Raw genomic sequence first — 19,459 nt, forward strand, 5'->3', positions numbered from 1 at the left:
GAGGTCCAGCAAAAGATCTCTTTTTCAAGGTTCAGGAAAAGCTGAGATAGGACACTTCTGTCATGCCAGACATTTCCCAGTTTGGATTCCCTTGGACTGAGGCTGCCCTGATGGAGGAACAGAAACACCCCCATACAGCTCCAACACCAAGAGACCTGCCAATGAGATTACAGCTTCAGTTCCTCCAGTATCAAAGCATTCGGCTGCCAAATGCTTAATGACTCTGCACCAATTCCAGGTTACACTTCCCAAGCCCCTGATAAGGCTCAGAGCATGGCTGTCTTTGCCAAGCAGGAACACTTGACTCCTGAATGGGCTTCCCTTCCCCACCTTTTACATACCCAGTTGTTGTTTACCAGGGAAAAAAATAATATGGCAAACCTCTCGATCCTTGGAGCTGGTGAGACGCTCATGTTTCTGGAGGCATGGACTGCCACAGCACACAAACACAGCAGGCACTACAAGGCACAGTGCCACCACAAACGCAGCCTGAAAGTGCCAACATCCTGGGCACAGCTCAGCCTTAACTCTTAACAGGCACCAAACAGTCCTCTGCATCCAGTGCCACTCACCAGGGCATGGTTCCTAATCCAGATCAGCCCAGATACTAAAATTCTACATGGAAAAAGCATCTACAAAATCCATTTAAGGCTGCATAAGCCAGGCAGCCTAGCAGAGCTGCTGACTTTGGTCCTTGCTAAAGTGCTGGGAGTAAGGCTCAGCACAGCCAGCTGCTTTTCCAAAAAACGGAGCAACTTGGAAAGCATCCCTTGCTGAGGGGTTTGAATGTGTTCCTAGAATAAACTAGTAGAGAAGAGCCTGAGGAATTAATTACTCAAGGAAAACACATTCCCAAAGAGATACCTCCAAGGAAGAAAACTTGTAGGAAACACTAAGCAAGGATCTCTTTCCTTGTATTTCTCACCAACTGCATAACACTTTGGAAAATTAACCAGGAGGTGAAAATATATAGCAATGGAAGATAAAAGAGGATTACAGTCTGACTGCCATCACAAAACCAAGACAGAACCATTTACTGGTTCCACAAGGCTGGCATAAATGAGTTTGTTTAGTTGTTCAGCACAGTGTAACAAGCCAGAGCTTGTGACAATAGTTAAACCCAAATTGCATCAAGAGCATTTAACAGTTTCAAACTTGCCCAGTATACGCAATGGGCTCAGACACACTGACTCTCTGATCAAGAATCCAGATTCAGCACAAATGATTTAGTACACTGGATTAGTCTCAAGTGTAATGACTAACTCTGAGAAACTTTTACACTATTTTTAAACCTCCCTTGTCAGGGCAGAACCTGGAAATTAAATGAGGACCTCAGAGACATTTATCCCAAAGAGAAAAATCAAACAGGAATACCTTGCAGCTTCCAAGGATAGTTGTGACAGGCTAGTGCCACCTGGTGGGAAACTTTTCTCCATCCCCCTTGCTCAGCTTTCTGTTCCATGTTCCAACTTCCCAGAGGCAAGAAAACGGAGCAACAACCATTTTAACACCAAAAAGGCATGGCTGGGTAGCTCTTCCAGCTACTCAGACCTAGAGATTATCTTATGGGTATAGGCCAGTAAGAAGCTTCTCAGTTATTGCCTAGCTGAGCCTGACTACGTGGAGAGTAAAAGAAGAATGTGCAGACCAACCCCACCACTACACAATAATCTCTGCTCATTACTGAGCTGGTTTACAGGTAACCAGGAAGCTTAAGATGAGAGGCAACACATCTCCATATAGAAACATATGGGTTGGTATAACACAGCCCCTCTGGACAGATGTTTGCCTATCAACAGCTCCAGCTCCTCACATCCTATCTCCCCAGTTTGGCAAGACCAGCAATGTCTACACACACCACCCAGGAAGAAGAGTTGACTACCAGCAGAACCAACTCCACATAGGATGTATTTATTTTTATACATTTAACACAGAGAAGACAGCTGCTTTGAACGGACTCAGCTTGCCCTGGTGCCCATGACATTCGGTGCCAGAGGGAACCTGTCACAGTCCACAGCTTCATTACTTCCAACCTGCAGGCAACACATCCTAGAGACGGACCCAGTACATGCCACCGCGGATGCGGTTGTAATCCAGGAGTTGTTCAACAGGACCTGAGTGAACAGGAGTAAAGTTACTTGGAGACATAATAAAAAAATCACTGTACAGTTTCTTATGCTCTTTAAAGCAGATGGTGGCAGAGCAGCCTGTGCTTGCAATCCATAGCTGCTCTGCACAAAACCAGGCAGCAAACAAACTCTGAAAGTTTGAGTAAACAGCTCAAACCTGCATCAGGAAAACCAGTGGATACCAGCTCCTGACAGAATAAGGTGTTTCTTACACTGCCCCACAAAGCTCAGTACAGCTCCCATACAGGTATCAAATACAGGGAGCCACGAAGTCATTTCAACATTTCAACTTCCTGCTCAAACACTGTCTGCCTTTTCCAACCTGTTCCACTTTGAAGGCCAGAGGAAACAGCTGCAAGGAGGGGAATTCTCAAAACACAGGACGGAGGCAACAGAGCTGAGCTGCTTAGGCAGGTTTTCTGAAAGGAATTTGTCCTTGGCCAGACAGACATGCCAGAGCAGCACAGGAGAATCAGGTCCCTTCACTTCCCTTACATAAACCACCCTGACCCCAGGGTAAGGACACCTGGCAGACGTGCTGGGCCCGCACCCAGCTACAGGACTCCACAGTCTTAGTCACAGCTCCACAGCAGGCAGAGGTGGGAAGACAGCCAGCAGCTCACTGCCACTGCATCTCCATCACCTGCAAGTCTGATCTCGTGGCATATGTGCCTTGGCACACCTCATGTGCAGAGGCAGGAGGGTATCATTGAAGAACCAGAGTGGCTTAAAGAGTCAGGACAGACACATGAGGACTGCCTGCAACTCGGTTCCACTCAGCTCTCGACCCTGCCTTGTTTTTCAATTGTGTACTGATTGTCACCTACTACTCACCAACTGCTGCAAGTGCTGGACATTTGTCATAAATGTATTTACTGCACACATCTCTCACCATTCTTGCATCAACAGCCTAATAAAGATCAAACAAGCAATTAATGACTCTTACAGCAGACCTACATTTCTCAAAGTTGCAACTAACTGTTGCCATTACATATCAAGCTCATTAAAAGATACAATCAGGCTCTGCCTGCAAGGATGGCTAATACACAGTGCATTCTCCTGTGGACACAGAAGACAAGGCCAAAATCGTAAATCTTCTAAGGAATAGAGTGGCTGCAGAAATTCCACAAACTAGGTGTGGGCCACCATTAGGAAAACTGTTACAGGAATTTCAGGTTGTGTGCTTAGCACAATTGTATGCCCTCTTTTTGGGATGGACTCCTGTCACAGGGACACAGGATACACTGTGTCTAAGCCAGAGATTCTGACAGTTACATTAGTGTCAGCAGGATAACCACTGGACTCCAGGGAGTCTGATTAAGGGATAAGTAAACCACACGTTACTGCAACAGACTAAGGCCAGACAATCTGACACCAACCGTGCTCAGGTATCCCAGCCAAACAAATGGATACCTACAGAAATCCTGGCATCCCACTCCTCCAGAGGGATACGGCGTCCATAGTGCAAGAGATGGCTTCCAATATTCTCACACACTCGTGTGGTACCTGGATGTAGAAGATATTGCATGGTCAGTGCACCAAGAAGCCTTCCAGAATTGCACAGCCTGATCATCAGCCAAAGCAAAGAGTAGAAACTCTAGGCATAAAGCCCTCTGCTAACAAAGCACAGTCCTAATTCCCACTCTTTGCAGCTCCAGCAGGAACTATGCGATACACAGATTTCTTTACTCTTCTCCAAAGTGTTACAGCCAAGGCAGACCAGTTTGAGGGTCTCAGTTCTTAGGCCACCAGAAGTATGTCATTCCTGGGAGCACAGAAGGCTAGGGTCAGTGGCTTTGACAACATGGCAGGAGGAGTGTGGAGCAGGAAAAGGAAGTTTTGCCCAGTGCCTGCCAGCAGAACTACAATCTTTAGCACAGGTCCTGTTGCCCAGGAGAACCTCAATCAGAAACCCTCTGAAAGCAGCACAGTGGTCAAGCCATAAAGCAGAACATACCATCCAGCTGAGCCACCATGGCATTTCGGAGATAGTTCTTGGCTCTTGTCACTTCTGACTCTGTGGTACTAGTGCACAAACGCATCCTGGAGAAGACATGAAGACAACGAAAGCTCTTAAAGATGTTTGTCTGCTCAGACAGAAAGTGAACTCCTCCCTTTCCCCAGCCTCCTTAAAAATAAGCTGTTATCAACACCGCTTGTCTTGCAGGCTGACATTCATCCTTGATCTCCACAGAGCAGCAGGAGGCAAGAGCTCCAGCACACAGGCAGGGGATTCAGCCAGCAGGACACATGCTGAGCTCAGCAGCCCTGGTGCTGGCTCTGGCTTGCCCTGCTCGGCCCTATCACAGGAGAGGGAAGGCGTGTCAGCCATTCCCATGATGGCAAGCTGCTATGGAAACTGATGCTGAAAGAACAAGACAGCTCCACGGTCACTCTGGACTCCAGCTGCTTCATCCCTTCTTCTCCTGCCAGTGGGTCACATCTCTGGGGCAAGGGCTCACTCCACCTGCCCCACACAGAATGGCTTGTAGCTCAGATGTAGCCTTGAACTGGTTCATGACACATTAAGATGGACAGCCAGAAGGCTCCCAAATGCTGGCATGATTCCAGCAGCAGGTCATTCATCAGCCACAAGACAAGAGCCTGAGCAGCAGGAACTCCGCCTGCTTTGCTCAGGCTTAACAAGACAATGGAGATAAGTCTCTTGGGCACCTAGAAAGCCTTGCCTAAGGAATGATCTCACTTGTATACAAAAAGCCCCAAAGCCTTGGTGCTAATACTTGAAAGCATGAACAAAAGACCAGAGGAGCCCTAAGGGACTAAAACAGCCTCAAAAGCCACATTCTTAAAGATTTACAGGTTCAGTTAACCAGAATGCAAGTTACCAAGAAGTTCATAAAGAGACACAGCTCTCTGTAAACTTAATATGCTCCCCCAGCAGCTGAGTCTCGCACAGGAGGCTCAGATCTTGAACAGCAACTTGTGCCAAAGTTGTACTTACCACTCTCCCTGAGCACAAAACATCATATCATCTACAGACAGAGGATCAGAAACAAAATGGAAACCGAAGAGGCCAGTGTCAGAGTAGGAGGTGTTGAATGGCTCAAAACTGTGGCAGAGATTATGCTTCACAGCAAGCGTAGCCAGCTTGCTAGACTGATTCTGTAAATAAGGAGATGCTGTCAGCCATTTCATTTTCAGCTTCCTCAAAACTCAAATTCTTTCCCACTGAGCTGTTTTCACAAAGACCATAGACAAGACAGAGCGGAACACTTTGCTGAAGGAGAGCTTAATTTAGAGCCTTCATGTGGTCAACAGATGAGAATCACTGCTGGAAAAGCCACAGACAATGGCCTAGGAGTCCATCCAGCAGAACCATTTCCTTTCCCAGCTGCAGATGAAAAGCTGGTATGCACACCACCGCAGGAGTGGGAAAAAATGAGAAGGACATGGTCTCCCAGCAGCAGGGGTTAGCACTGATATACAGACTAGACAGATTCCAGACAATAATGGATGCAATTCCGAGGTTTTAAACAAGTTCCATTTGCTCTGCAGTAGTGGTAAGACAAGTTTGCATCATGAGACTGTACTCTGTCCTGCTTCCATCACCACCCCCACCGAGTGATTAGCTGTGAGGGTGGGAATAAGCTGCTGTGAAATCACCAGCTACACCTCTCAGTAGGTGAGGTTCATTTGCAAGCATCACCTCTCAAGAACTGTCCTGAATTAGCCTTGATTACACTTTTATTCTACTTTCTAGGCTCCTAACCCCTTCACAGTTGGAAGCTAACCACAACAGCCTCTCCTAAAGCACATCCACCTAGGGTCTCCAGAATACTCCACATGAAGCATTGCTCCAGGCTCTCCCTGTTGCACTCCCAAGACTCTTACCGTCCCACCTCCAAAAGTGCGGTCGTAGCGCCCTATGATAGCATTAGCCACATTGAGGACCACGTTGTCTGGATCAGCCCATCCTGGCCCCTCCACAGCAAGAGCAATATGGGCGAGGGGCAGAGCATCATCTCTGGCACGGATCTGGAAAATCATCAAAGAGTGGGGGAGAACTGCATCAACACTGTGATCTGTCTGCAGCCTGCTGCAATGCCAGACTGACAAACTGGGGCACTTGATGTTACTCCAGTAAAATGAAAGAATCCCAGGCAGAACTGAACACAAACCAGCTGTTCTGATGAGAGTTTTGCAGTAGATCAAATGAGCAACAGCCTCACACTGCTAATGAATTTGGGTCCCATCTAAAACCCACACGTGGCAGTAAGCCCCAAGAACAGAACATGGGAGCACTACCAAGATGGTGCATCATCAGCTTCTCTGACACACATGAACGGACTTTTCCACTGAGAAGCAGCTGTAATTGGTTTCACATTGATTCCACAGCTGGGCAACAGCTGCTCATTTTGATGGGGACCAAAACAACTTTACCTCACTCCCTGTGAAACGACAGTGCTTGAGGGTAGGCACAGAATCCCCCTTGTGTGTAAGAGGCGCCCCAGTGAAGTGTTGCTTAGCTGCATCTACCAGCTCTCTGTGGGAAATACCTGGCAATGATAAAGGGAGAGATCTTCAGTCTCAAAACTGACTAATTTAACAAAATTATCTGATTTTACATTAGTGATGTAAGACAAGTCTGATCACATGCTTGAAAATACTGAGGCTTCCCAGGATTACAAGAATCTAGAACTTACCTCCAGCAGCTGCCAGGACCATACGAGGTGCCTTGAAGTGAATATCAACATATGAAGCCAGATCTGCTCGAGTCAGCCTCCTGGAAAGAGCACAGAGATCCAGAACATCAGCATCTCCAACTCTGGAGGAGTAAGAGGCTTAGAAGAAGCAAGTTCACAGTGCAAAGACAGCAGTGATTGTCTTTGTTGTGGGGTAACAATGCTTTTTAGAAGCAAGTCTGCACTGTGTACTGTGTTTGCCCTGTGCTCTAATTCTACAACACAAACAACAAGAGCCAGCAGCCAAGATGGAGAGTTGTAGACTTCCATATGGACTGGAGAGTATCGAACCCAGTCACTGAGCTACCACAAAGCCACTGCTTTGATGAGCATCCCTAGCTCTCTAATTTTTGTAACAAACTGAGAAGTACAGGAGAAGGCTCAACCTGTCCCCCCAGCCTCAGGAAGGGCTTGCATGGGGTGGTTCTAAGGAATGTGTGCAGCATTACCCTTCACCAGCAGCAATGGGGAAAGCACAGTCAGGGCACAAGGAGAAGCCCATGGGCTCAGATCACCTCCACGTACACACTGTGCAGCCATCGTGCCCAGGAAGCAGCAGTCAGGCACCCCGAGGACTGCACCCCTGGGCTGTGCACCACACCCAGCCAGTTGCTCACTTGATGTTCTCTGTGGTCCCTTCAACGGTGTGGGCCAGCGAAGTCCCCTGGTAAGCAGTGGCATGAAGGTAATCAAAGGTGACATCTGCCAGGTTGCTGTCCATTTCCTTCAGCTCCTGAAGGATGACGCCACGCTCCTTCTCAATCTGAGAATCCTCCAGTGCACAGTTCTGCACAAGGTCACTCAGGAGCTCTACAACTGCAACACAGTTCCTACATTAGCATCCCACTGCCCAACTGCTACCCAGTGCTGCTGAAAGGAGACACACAGGAGTGAGCAAAAACCATGCTGGGGGAGGGCATGCAACATAACAGAGCTGAGTGCTACCCATTCCCAAAGCATCTGGGAGGAACAAACAACACTAGTTTAGCAAGAATTCTCCAAATCAGCTTGCCAAGCACCTTCACCAGCAGAGTGCAGGCAGCATCTGCAGACGGTAAAATATGTCAGAAGCACGTTCTCTTCCAGATATACACTGAATCCTCACAGTTTGTCATGCCTACAGCATAGCCCACGTCTACAGTAAGGCCCCTACTCAAATCACTGCCTCTGCCCCAAACCAACCCAGAGAAGGCAGCAAGTGGCATTACAGAGCATGAGGAGCACCCGCAAGAGCTGCACTGAGAACTCCTCACACAGCAGCTGTGGCTGACCTCAGTTGCTAAGCTCCATAAAACAACCACAAACTAGTGAGTCCTTCCTGGAAATGCAGTGCAACCTGACATAACTACAACTCCTGGTTTAGGGACACATGAACACACAGCCTTGAAGCACCACATCACTGCTCTCTTCAACTACCAACCAGAACCTCCAATTTACTGCTCAGCTTCAACTTCATTCCCGGGGCTGCTGACAGAAAAGATGCTTGGGGGTGAGAAACAGAAGCACATGCACTTATTTAACTTCCCAATCAGACTTTGCCCCTGGCCATCCTACCTTTGGGCATGTCCTTGGACAAGGCTTTGATGTAGAAGGCAGTGTGCTCACGGGAGGTGTACCCGTTCAGGTGAGCTCCCAGACTCTCCACTTCCTTCTCAAAAGCTGAGCCAGGACGCTTCTTTGTGCCCTAAAAGAAACCAGATATACTCAGTTATGAAATGAACAAACTTCCCTTCAGGTCAAAACTAAAGCAAATAAAATAACAATAAAGACTGTCATGTGATTCATAAAAGCCAAGAGCAGCTGCATAAGACAGGAGAATACTTGGCTTATTTCCTCTAGATAAAGGATGTCTGAGATGTATTTTGAAAGACCAACACAAATTGTCAATAAAGCTTGTGTTTACTGAGACACAATAAAGCTGCCCAAAAAATAAAGGCTGTCATTACTGCTAACCAACCCAAAATCAGCAGGTAAGGAGACAACTTGTGCTGAGAAAACAGTGTTTGAACAGCATCCTGGAAGTAAACTAAGAGCAAGTCCAAACCAAAAATTAGCAGGTTTTTAGCTATCCAAGCAGTGACATACAGAAGATAAATAGATGCAGAAGACTATTTGTAATACAGGGCCCATCTCTTAAGGAGCTGGCCAGATGCTGTAGTTGCCTATGAAGGCACAGGCTGAACTAGAGTCAGCAAGTCCCAGGCTTCGATGTCTTCTGCCCTGTTCAGCAGACACTTGCATAATTTAAACAGCAAGAATTATAGCCTCTGAGCTTTGCTGGACCAGTAAGAAAAGCAAAGTAAAATAAAAGGCAACAGGAAATGCTGCTTTGAACTCTCTGTGCTAACCTAAGGAAAGATGCTTTATAGCACAGTGCTTTGTGTGCTACACTTTTTAATTATATTTTTTTCCTTTAAGAGAAAAATCACCAAATAGTAAATAAGAATTATTTTTAATTTATGCATGCTTGCAAGGTGCTGTACATTCAACCAGTAAGCACCACATAGGCTAGATGCTTTTTTTGACTTATTTGTATACTGTGTGCAAAGACTCCAGGACTCAGATGACCTGATTTACACCCTCTTTCAACATCCACAGCCTCCAAAACGAGAGGCCAATGCATGGACAGAATATTCAGGGCAGCTCTGTGCAGACCCAGCACACATCCTCACCTTAAAGGCCATGTGTTCCATAAAGAAAGCAGCCCCGTTGGTCTTTGTGTCTTCATAGCGGCTCCCGGCCTCGATCCACACACCCACCTGGCAGCAAGAGCAGCGAGTACCAACATCAGAGAAGAAAACAACCAGCATCCTAATGACACAAACACAACAGCAGGGACAAGAAGTCTGGTCCACAGACATTACACTACAAGAACCAAAATAAGAACAAACTAGCAACCCTGCCCTGCACATATTTTGGCTTTTTCTCTCTCAGCTTCACCACATCTGGTTTTGCCAGAGAGATAACTTTTACTGCTCATACAAAAACTGTAAGGCTGACCAAATTCATAGAGCATGAAAACTTATCTAAAGACAATACAACACCAATCTGAGCATCCTATTGCAATATTAATCCCACCTGTTCACAGAGAGAAGCAGTGGGGTCTCTGGCAAAAGCACTTGTTCAGACAGGGGTCTGTCCCTTTTGGAAGACCAGCTGCAGGCTAGGCAAGACTGATTGTTCCAAATGAGCCCCTAACTTATGTTAAGCTTACCGTGCAGGTTGGCTGATTGGACTCCTCTGAGGCCACACGGAGGCCGTTCTCCAGCGTGGTGACCTGGGTCTCAGGGATATTCTGGAGTGTCTGGGCATAGGTGGCAGCACCTCGCTTCCTTGCCAAAGTCAGTAAAGCCGCCTGTAAAAATAAAGGCTGTCATCACTACTAACAGACTGTTCCCCTCGGCAGGGCCGGGAACTCAGAGGTCCGAAGAGGTGGGAAACCCCAAAGGAAAAGCCGCACGAACCGGTCGCACCCCAGTGCCGGGGCAGAGCGGACCGCGGCTCGGTGCCAAACCCCGCACCGGGTGACAGTGACAGCCGCCGCTGCTGCCCGCCCGCCCAGCCCCGCTCCGGGGCGCGGGGCTCCCACCGCCACAGAAACGCCGCCCGGCCCGCACCGCCCGCCGCGTCCCCATGACCTTCCCGCCGGGACACAGGCGGGGCCCGGCAGCCACTCCGCACTGCGGGGCCGCCCGCGGCCCGGCCGGGCTCCCCCCAGCGCTGCCCCCGCGGGGGCGGTGACTCACGGCGGGGCGCGGGCCCCACAGCAGCGCCCGCCCGGCCGCGCTGCCCGCCCGGCACACCGAGCGCGCCGCCATCTTCTTCTTCTTCTTCCGCTGACCGCCGGGCCCAGCGCCGCGCCTGCGCACAGAGGGGCCGCGGCGGGGCCGGGGCGCGCCAGAGCGGCGGGCGGGACGCCGCGCCCCCTGGTGGCGGGAGGGCGCAGCGGTGGGGCGCGGACGGGGCCCCGGGAATGGGGATACGGGAATGGGGATACGGGAATGGGGATATGGGAATGGGGATATGGGAATGGGGATATGGGAATGGGGATACGGGAATGGGGATATAGGAATGGGGATATGGGAATGGGGATTCCGGGGATGGGGGTCTCGGGGAATGGGGATACGGGAATGGGGGTATCGGGAATGGAGATCCTGGGAATGAGGGTCCAGGAATGGGGGTCCTGGGAATGGGGGTCCCGGGGAATGGGGATACGGGAATGGGGGATCCTGGGAATGGAGGTCCTGGGAATGGGGGTCATGAGAATGGGGGTCCCTAGAAAATGGTGAGAACAGGTCTTGGGGCATTTGGGTCCCGCAGTGGGGAAGAGGTTTTACAGCGACTTCTGTGAGCCAGAGAGAAGTTTGGTAAGAGGATCCATGTTAACCCCTGAAAAGTCCAAAAATAATCTGAGTTCTTCTTAGACAATGAGAAATGGAACCAGAACTACCAATCTGGTTACTTGCAACATATCCCTAAAACTTACTCCCTTCTATTCATCCTTAATATATAGCCACTGGTACAATAAGGAAAAGATGAAAGTTATTAATGTCAAGCAAGGGAAGGACAATAAAGAACTATTCCTATTAATCATCATATAGGCAGTAACTCTATAATTAAAGGCACAGAAACAGAAAAAAAATTGAATAAATCCCAGATATTGAAATTGTGGAACCATCCTTACCCCCCAAAACCCAGTATCAGCCTTCTCTTGGCGGCAAGCACTCTCCCCTTTGGTGTAGGTATGACTGCAGCCACCAGGTGCTGGTGGCTCCCCACTCGGGCAGAGACGGTGCTGTGACCCTTCTGAGGATGGGGAATCCTGCCCATATCGCTCCCTCGGGCACAGTCCCACAGGCCCAGAGCAGGTCATGGCCAGAAGTGGCAGAAAGAGCCAGAGGGAGGGTGCTGGGGAGCCCAGCCGCAGGGAAGCCGCTCCCAGCAGGGCTGGGGTGCAGCCGGGTGGTCTGGCCCAAAGTACCTTTATCAAGGAAAGGGCATTGAAAGCAACCCTGGGGAACACCACGGAGCTTTATTCATGATGCCAGCCCGCTGCTGGGAGCAGGAACCCTTTGGCCCCTCCACCACCCCGCAGCCACATCCTGGCCAGGTGGGGCAGGTCCCGGCAGCCCCTCGGTGTGACAGCCAGCAGCAGCTCCGGCCAGCAGCAGCCCCACCACAGCAGGGCTCATGGACAGGGTGAGCCCCAGCACTCAGAGTCCAGAGGGGCTGGTGGGAATCTGGGCATCTGGGCCCCAGGGTGGCCGAGTTGGTGCCATCAGGGTGCCATCCTTGCCTGCCCATCTCCTGGGGAAGACATCTTCCTCTCGAGGGGCTACATTCTGGTGCTGTGGTCCACCTAAGGAGGGCAGACAGGGAGAAGTTGGTGTGGCTGCCCTCTCCATCACCATGCTGGGGACAGCAGGGCTGGGTGCTCACCGAGGCCTGGTGCCGCTCCCTGCTGATGTGCACCACGGCATCATGCACCGAGGGGAAGAAGGAGTGCTTGGTGATGGCTGAACTGAAGAAGTTGCCCTGCTCCAGCTGGGCCAGGACAGATACTGTGTGGAGGGATAAGTATCTAAAGAGGTGGCACCTAGCTGAGCCCCCTGCCACCCACCCGGAGCAGCCTCCTCCCGCCTCCTGTGTTGTGGGGGACACCAGGGTCACCACCAGGGACCCAGCTTCGAGGCTCAGATTGGATCCATGGGACAACCTGCAGCACGCATCCCCTGGGGAAACCCTGGGGATGGGAGCACCGTGGAGGGACCCCCAGGCTATCAGCTGTGTGCCAGAGGGCTGGCCCGGGGCTCATGACTCTGCAGATCCCCCTCACCCGGACAGCTGGCAATGAAGACGTCCACTTCTATCTCACGGAAATCCCTGAAGATCTGCAAATGGGAAAAACCATTTTACCCAGGAAAAGGAATGGGCAGCAGCCATCAGGGCACCCCACAGGGCCCCAGAGACACCATCAGCGAGGCTGCTGTCCTGCCTGCTCCCCAGCCCCTTACATTCTTCAGGATCTTGATGGAGACGGTGTCCACAAAGCTGACGGGGCTGAAGTCCAAGATAACAGCGGAGAAGCTGGGCTGGGGCAGCCCTAGGCTGCGCAGGGTGGGCTCTGAGGGTGCGCTGCTCTCTCCTGCACTCAACTCAATCACCGCCACGCCTGGACCGTCCCCTGCACTCTGGGGAAGGGAAGGGGACCCGGTGTTATTGCTCCAGGGATGGCAGCACCCTGGTCATGGCAGTGTCCCCCAGGCTCACCTTGGTGAGGCACTGTGGCTGTATGAGGGCACAGGCAGTGGGTGACCCCAGGAGAGGGTGCCCCTCTTACATCTTCACCAACTTTTGGGCTCTTTTCAGATGTGTCAAAATCCACCCCTCTCCCCAGCACCAAGAGTGGTGCAGAGCTCTGCAGAGCTGGGCTCATTAGCTGGCACCAGGCCACCCTTTGCCCTTGCTCTTAATTCTGATTAACTTGCAAAAGGTTAATGACTTGGCAGCTCCAGCACATAAACATTAACAGCCCAGCTTTCCTACCAACCTTGGGGGTTGTGACTCAGTTCAGTCCCAGTGCCTTTCTCACTCATTGGCCCTGAACAGAACTGGGAACTGTGTGGGCCACCAAGCCCCACCAGTGCACTGACAGAAGCATCAGAGCCAGGGAGGGAAGAGGTGCAGGATGTCACTGGATGTCCCCTGCATCAAGGAAGCACCTTTTTCTTCTTTGCCTTTTCCTTCTCCAGTTTCTTCTGCTGTTTCTTCAGCTTCTTGAGGGCCTTCTTCTTCTTCTCAATCAGGCGGTCCACATCAATGCCGCTCTGCAAAGCAGTGTGGCCCCGTGTCCCCAGCTGCCCCAACACCACCCTGCTGCTGGCAGGCAGGAGATATAGGAAACACTCTGAGCATGGTGGCTCTCCTACCTTTTTCTTCAGGGCCTCAGCGTACAGCTCCACGTTGGCAAAATAGATGGTTGAGGAAGAGCGGAAGATCTTCACGCCAGGGACCTCCTGTGCCTGGGGGCAGATGGGGAGGGTGCTACTCCAGAGATGGAGCCACCTGTTTCCCTCCCCACCACAAAAATGTCCCCAGTCCCTCTTTCCAGTGAGCCACTACTGGAGATGCTTTGAACTGCCCCCTGCTGCAGGCAGCTCTTCCCCCACCCCTGGTGCTGTTACCATCTCGTATTCCACCACATCCCTGTAGACATCGGTGTCAGAGATGCGCCCCAGGATGGAGTAGTGCGGGCTGCAGGGAGGAGAGCAAGGGGCTGAGGTCACCACAGGCTCCTCCTGCCCTTGGGATGTGGCACTGACCCCAGCCCCGGGGTACTCACAGCTGGGTACGGAAGATGACCGTGAGCAACCCAAACGCCACCGAGGCTGCCAGGCCGATGTCCAAGTTGAGCAGGAGGGTGGCTATGAATGTCACAACCCAGACCAGCTGGAGAGGGGACACAGTCAGCTGCAGCACAGCCTCTCCACTGGCACCTACAAGCCTCAGGGAGGGTGGAGAAATCCTCTCCAGGAACAAGAGCACAGCCGCAGGGCTGGCCAGCACCTTACCAGGTCCACTTTATCGGACTTCCAGAGAGTGCTAAGGTCCTTGAACTGCTTGAACATGCCCTTGAGGTTGACAATGATGATAGCAGCTAAGATGGCCTAGGAGAGAAATCTCTGCAGCTATGAGGAAGCTGAGGGCAAATCTCTTTGCTGTTCCCCTACCATGTCACCATGCTGTGGGACAGGCACAGGTGTGGGATGTGACACTGAGGCTGTGGGACTAGATGTACCTTGGGCAGGTCCCGGAAGAGTTCTCCAATCTTCACAATGGTCACCAGGATGACCAGGGATGCGATGACACCAGCTACCTGTGCAGAAGGAGAGCGGGGGGCCAGGGGTGAGCCCCCACTGCTCGCTGTGCCTCCTGCCCCTGCAGCAGCCCCGGAGAGGGAGGCAGCACTGCCCAGACTCACCTGGCTGTTTCCCCCTGTGCTCTCCTGTACCAGGCTCCTCGACATGGAGCAGCTGATGGCAAAACACTGGAAGAAGCCTCCTAGGAAGTTGCAGAGGCCCAGTGCAATCAGCTCCTGCAGGGACAGAGCAGTGGCAGGGGAGCACCATGCTTTCATCTGGCTGCAAGAAGGGCAAGATTAGCTTTCACCCAGGGTGGGGGCCCTGTGCCTCAGAGCATCACCTGGTTGCTGTCCACTTTGTAGCCATGTTTCAGGGCAAAGATTTTGCCCAGGGAGATGCAGATGGCGTAGCCTACCACGGCAATGGCAAAGGCATTGCCCACCACCTGCCCAAAGTAGCTCATGTTAGGGACCACAGGTGGCTTCAGCCTACATTCAAGAGAAATGGGGCTCAAACAGGGGTGCTGTGGGCAGCACGGTGCCCTGGCACAGCCCCCTTCACCATCAGGCCCTGCTCACCCGCTGGGGATGTTGCCCACCACAGAGATGCCAAACTTTTCTTTCAGGTTGACCCCATAGGAGATGCCGGTGGAAACGATGATCTGGGGGAGAATAACTGGAATGAGGCAGGGTCTTCCTGCACAGGGACTGTGGTGGAGGAACACATGCCCTGGAGCAGCACTTGCCAAGGAACCCAGTCCCATTTCTCCCCGCCCTGAAGGGGACAGGGATACACCAGGGATTCCTGGATGCATCCCCCAGGAGGTTGGGGCAGCTCTGGGTACCGTGATAAGCTCGATGGGGATGGGCATGGGCAGTTTGGCACCAAACTTGTGGTTGAGCTCCTTCACAATCAATATGGACACCATGGCAATGATGGAAGTCACCAGGGTGCCCACATTGGTGTCTGGCAGCTTCTTGCAGAGATCGATGACAGTCTAGAAAACACAGGAGGAGGGAATGTGCTCAGGAGGGTAGATGCCTCCCCAGTAGGTTTTTGGAGACCTTTATGTGCCCCACAGGTGAGCACCAGGGGTCCTTGGGTGCCAGCAAGCCCCCACTCACCACAAACAGCGAGAGCGGCCCTGAGTGCTCGCTTTGAGAGACTCCAAAAACATTTTTGAGCTGGGAGATGAGCACGTGCACAGAGGCAGCAGTGGTGTAGCCACGCACCAGCGGGTCTGAGAGGTAGGTCACCACAAATCCAAACTGCAGGAGCCCCAGGAGCACCTGGAATAACAGATGGCAGAAATGTCCCACAGATTACAGTCTCATGTTCTCTGCTAGACTAGGCTGGGACCACCTTACCTGGAAGATACCCGTCAGGACAGTGATGGTGGCCACCAGCTCCACCCTGCGAGTGTCGCGCAATTCCTCATTGACCGTTGCATTGCTGCCATTGACGGACTCCAGGAAGTTCTCGCTGGGCATCAGGGATTCTGTCAAGCTCCCGATCATGACAGAGATGACGGCAAAGGGACCTGAGAACAGGCAGAGTGTGGGCAGGGAGCCCAATGTGGGCACTAGGATGTCTCTGAGAGGACCTCCTAAAGGGTCAGCTCCCCTCTCCTTAGGCCAAGCTCAAAGCACACACACTATACTTTGTCTCTGGCTTGGCCAACCCCCTTCTTGGTGGAGCAAAGAAGAGGCAAGAAAGGTCCCCCCAGCTGTTGATGTGGTAATGCAGCACCACGGACCTCCTTGCTCCCTCCCCACCATTGCTGTGCCAGCACATGCTCCCTCAGCTCACCCACAGAGTTGTGCCTTGACGTTCCGAAGAAGAAGTAGAGGAAGACGGGGTAAAAGGAGGAGTAGAGACCCGTGACTGGCGGCAGCCCAGCCAGCAGCGCATAGGCAAGCCCTAGAAGGTGGAGAAGGGAGAAATGTCACCGATGGCCAACCCCTAACCACCCCACCTGTGGTGGGCCCCTGGTAGCCTGGGCATGGCATCACTCACCCTGGGGCAGGTGCATGATGCCCACACTGAAGCCCGAAACAATGTCCCCCAGGAGCCAGTCCTTGATGGGGTAGCGGGGCAGCCAGCGCAGGAAGGGCAGGAAGCGGAACAGCAGGGACTTGGCAGCAGAGCCCGAGCATCTGGTGGAGAGGGAGCAGGAGCTGAAGTTGAGCACAAGTGCAGGGGGCTTGGGGACATCAGTGAGGGTGGATGAGGCCCCATGGGAGGCAATGGGATCTGTGGGACCATCAGCTCCATCCTCTGGAGCCTGGTGTCCTCAGCAGGGCAGGAGGAAGGGCAGGAGGCAGGGAACAGTATCTCAAAGATCACTGGCTGGTTTTAATAAACAGGAGGAAGCAGAGCATGCACCTGACTGGTGGCTCCAGGCAGGAGGACAAAGTGTGGACATGGGTGTCTGGGCAAAGGGAAATGAACCCCCAGGTCTGCAGCTCCCTGTGGTGGTGGGGCTGGGGTGTAGAATGGGGCAAGGTGGGGCACACCTTGTGTGGAGCAAGGTCCAGACACATCCCACTGGCCACATGGTCTTACCTGGTCTTGTGGAGACAGCCACGCAGAGAGGGCTTCGTGGGAGGTTTCCTCCGTGCCACCTCCTCCAGTTCAGCCTCACTCAGCACCTCACGGGGCGCTCGGTGGCTCAGGGCCATCTCTGCTGCCATGGCCACCTGGCTCTCCGGAATGCCAGTCCACTGCAAGGACACAAGGGACAGCTCAGCCGCATTCCCACGCTCAGGGGCAGCCAGCATCCCACCCACCCTGAAGCCCCTCCTCCAGCTCCACTTGGCCACAGAACCATCCCATCCTGTCCAGGTGGGCAGGAATGGCCCTGAGGATAGGCACGAGCCGAGTTTTGGGAGTCCTGAAGCAGCAGCACTGGCTCAAAATGGAGCGCAGTAGGCAGTCAGCAGGAGGGCAGGGAAGGCTTTGGCAATCAGTGCTGCCCACTCCTGCCCCACAGCAGCCCCATCCACCCCATCCACTGAAATGCACGAGTGGGGTCTGCCAGCAGAGCTGCCTTGGGGGGGCTCCTTCTCCACCTGCCCCCGCAGGACCCACCTCAGTGCCAACCACCTTTCCCTCCGTGTACTGCAGCAAGGCAGGGCAGTGGGCCAGCACAGCTGCTGAGCAGAGCCCCATCCATCCCACAGCCCCATCTGCAGACTTTGTCCCTTTACACATGAGGGGAGCAGGAATGTGAAACCCCAGCAAATGTCACGGCTCACCATCCTGCCACCAGTGCCCTCCCTTGACCCCTGCAGTGCAGAGCTCTGTGAGCAGAGGAGCAGGGATGAGGTCTCACCCCTCACAGGGCTGGGATGGTGGGTCTGAGCAATCCCCATACAAATCTACAGCTTGTCCTTGCTCAGAGCTCACTCTGAGAGCTGCACCTTCATGCTGGGCCCACCCAGCTGGTGGCCTGATCAGTCTTAAGGTGCTCATCCACTTGCAGCTGGACCCACAATCCCCCCCTGAGTGCTGGAGTCCCTGTCTTACCCCCAGCTCTCCTACCTGCTGTGCTCAAACAGGAGTCAGGAGTCACCAGTCAGGTGCGTGCTCTGCTTCCTACTATTTATTAAAACCAGCCAGTGATCTTTGAGACACTGTTCCCTGCCTCCTGCCCTTCCTCCTGCCCTGCTGAGAAGTTCCGCCGCCTCCCAGCCCCATGGATGCACAGCACCCACCATGCTCCCCTTGGTGCCCTGGTGTGCTGGGTTCCCCAGCTGTGGCAGCACTGTCACCACTGTGCCCAGAGCCATCCCATTCCAGGGACTGTCTGCTACAGCCTCAGCTCCTGGTCTCCAGCTCCATCCAGGATGCTGCCATGCCTGACCACCCATGTCATGTGCAAGCCAGGGGGCTTCGTGCCACTGGGCACAACCTGGTGCCAACCTCCTGCCACGAGCTGCCTCCCCAGGGCACTGCTGTCCCCCCACGGCTCCCGTGGATGTCCACTCCCCAACCCATGCCCTGGAGCAGGAGTTGTGACCAGGACAAAAAGGTTACCCACAGCCTCTGGTCATGGCATCCAGGCTATTTTCCCCAGACCCCTGCTTACCTGCTGGAAACAGGTGTGCTATGCTCTGTGGACTACCCTGGTCTCACACAAATCGCACAGACCCAGGTATTATCTTGTTCCAAAGGTCCCCCGCAGGCGCTATAGTCCCACTGAACCCATCACACCTCCCTGGGCTGTATCACAACTTAGAGTTGGTTGCAGGGAATTTCTGAGTCACATTTGGCCCAGGCCCACGGGGACACGGCAGCGGAAATCCAGGCTCAAATTTCTGACTGGTAGCAAGGTGTGTGCAAAGGCAGGGGGCAGGGCCAGGCATTAGACAATCCTGGTCCCCTGGGCGGTGGGATAGGGCTGAGAAGCAGCAGGAGCAGTGACATCCAGGACCACAATCTCCAGAGTTGGAGCAACTTGTCTCCATCCCTGGTGCCTTATTGGGGCAGCCTGTGGCCACCTTGGCTCTCTCTGCAGTGAGCACAACCCAAGTCCCACAGCCCCTTCAGTGAGGCTGAGCCTCTTCCCTCAACCCATCCCTGGCCCTCCCTGTCCACCCTCGTGTCCATCAGTGTCAGGTAAAGGCATGTCCAACAGAAGCACCCACGTGCGACTGCTGCCTCGTTTATCCACTCCCCATCATTTATTCACTCCCCCAGCACAGAATGAGAGGCCATCACAGGGCTCCAGCTCCAAAGCAGATAACACCCCATGTCATTTATT

The 19,459-nt window shown here is 52.9% G+C and overlaps 2 protein-coding genes across 4 annotated transcripts; both read right to left on the reverse strand.

Annotated features, from left to right (window-relative positions):
- Positions 1-1,895: 1,895 nt before the first annotated feature.
- UQCRC1 (ubiquinol-cytochrome c reductase core protein 1) lies at positions 1,896-10,734 on the reverse strand. Its single transcript, XM_030283050.4, has 13 exons — positions 10,579-10,734; positions 10,047-10,187; positions 9,505-9,591; positions 8,387-8,516; positions 7,450-7,648; positions 6,794-6,873; positions 6,531-6,646; positions 5,982-6,125; positions 5,092-5,252; positions 4,087-4,172; positions 3,547-3,635; positions 2,964-3,039; positions 1,896-2,114 (listed from the first exon to the last, which is right to left on the reverse strand). The coding sequence occupies exons 1-13, from the start codon at positions 10,648-10,650 to the stop codon at positions 2,050-2,052; spliced, it is 1,446 nt and encodes a 481-aa protein (XP_030138910.4). The 5' UTR covers positions 10,651-10,734; the 3' UTR covers positions 1,896-2,049.
- Positions 10,735-11,845: 1,111 nt separating this feature from the next.
- SLC26A6 (solute carrier family 26 member 6) lies at positions 11,846-18,929 on the reverse strand. Of its 3 annotated transcripts, none has more exons than XM_072934911.1 (20): positions 18,785-18,929; positions 17,260-17,417; positions 16,711-16,850; positions 16,504-16,614; positions 16,062-16,234; positions 15,819-15,983; positions 15,539-15,691; positions 15,273-15,355; positions 15,035-15,182; positions 14,814-14,927; positions 14,631-14,708; positions 14,404-14,499; positions 14,175-14,281; positions 14,017-14,086; positions 13,762-13,854; positions 13,555-13,659; positions 12,847-13,023; positions 12,669-12,723; positions 12,272-12,393; positions 11,846-12,191 (listed from the first exon to the last, which is right to left on the reverse strand). In XM_072934911.1, exons 2-20 carry the CDS (start codon positions 17,385-17,387, stop codon positions 12,168-12,170), a joined length of 2,142 nt encoding a protein of 713 aa, XP_072791012.1. In that variant the 5' UTR covers positions 17,388-17,417; positions 18,785-18,929; the 3' UTR covers positions 11,846-12,167. The 3 variants fall into 3 exon arrangements, with proteins under 3 accessions (XP_072791012.1, XP_072791013.1, XP_072791011.1); XM_072934912.1 differs by lacking the exon at positions 18,785-18,929 and adding an exon at positions 18,238-18,291; XM_072934910.1 differs by lacking the exon at positions 18,785-18,929 and adding an exon at positions 17,785-17,900.
- Between the last annotated feature and the right edge of the window lie 530 nt (positions 18,930-19,459).

The sequence above is a fragment of the Taeniopygia guttata genome, chromosome 12 (assembly GCF_048771995.1).
Source record: "Taeniopygia guttata chromosome 12, bTaeGut7.mat, whole genome shotgun sequence".
Lineage (NCBI taxonomy): Eukaryota > Metazoa > Chordata > Aves > Passeriformes > Estrildidae > Taeniopygia > Taeniopygia guttata.

What these genes read in the sequence shown, in the direction of transcription:
- SLC26A6 (XM_072934910.1), bottom strand. Translation starts at nt 17,865, where the DNA reads ATGGGGCTCTGCTCAGCAGCTGTGCTGGCCCACTGCCCTGCCTTGCTG. An exon ending in TCTTCCGGGACCTGCCCAAG is followed by an intron (nt 14,500 to 14,630) that starts GTACATCTAGTC and finishes TTTCTCTCCTAG; the next exon opens with GCCATCTTAGCTGCTATCAT. An exon ending in CTTCATTGCCAGCTGTCCGG is followed by an intron (nt 12,394 to 12,668) that starts GTGAGGGGGATC and finishes CCCTCCACACAG; the next exon opens with TATCTGTCCTGGCCCAGCTG.
- UQCRC1 (XM_030283050.4), bottom strand. Translation starts at nt 10,650, where the DNA reads ATGGCGGCGCGCTCGGTGTGCCGGGCGGGCAGCGCGGCCGGGCGGGCG. An exon ending in TGTGGGGCCCGCGCCCCGCC is followed by an intron (nt 10,188 to 10,578) that starts GTGAGTCACCGC and finishes TTATTTTTACAG; the next exon opens with GCGGCTTTACTGACTTTGGC. An exon ending in GTCCAAGGACATGCCCAAAG is followed by an intron (nt 7,649 to 8,386) that starts GTAGGATGGCCA and finishes ACTGTGTTGCAG; the next exon opens with TTGTAGAGCTCCTGAGTGAC.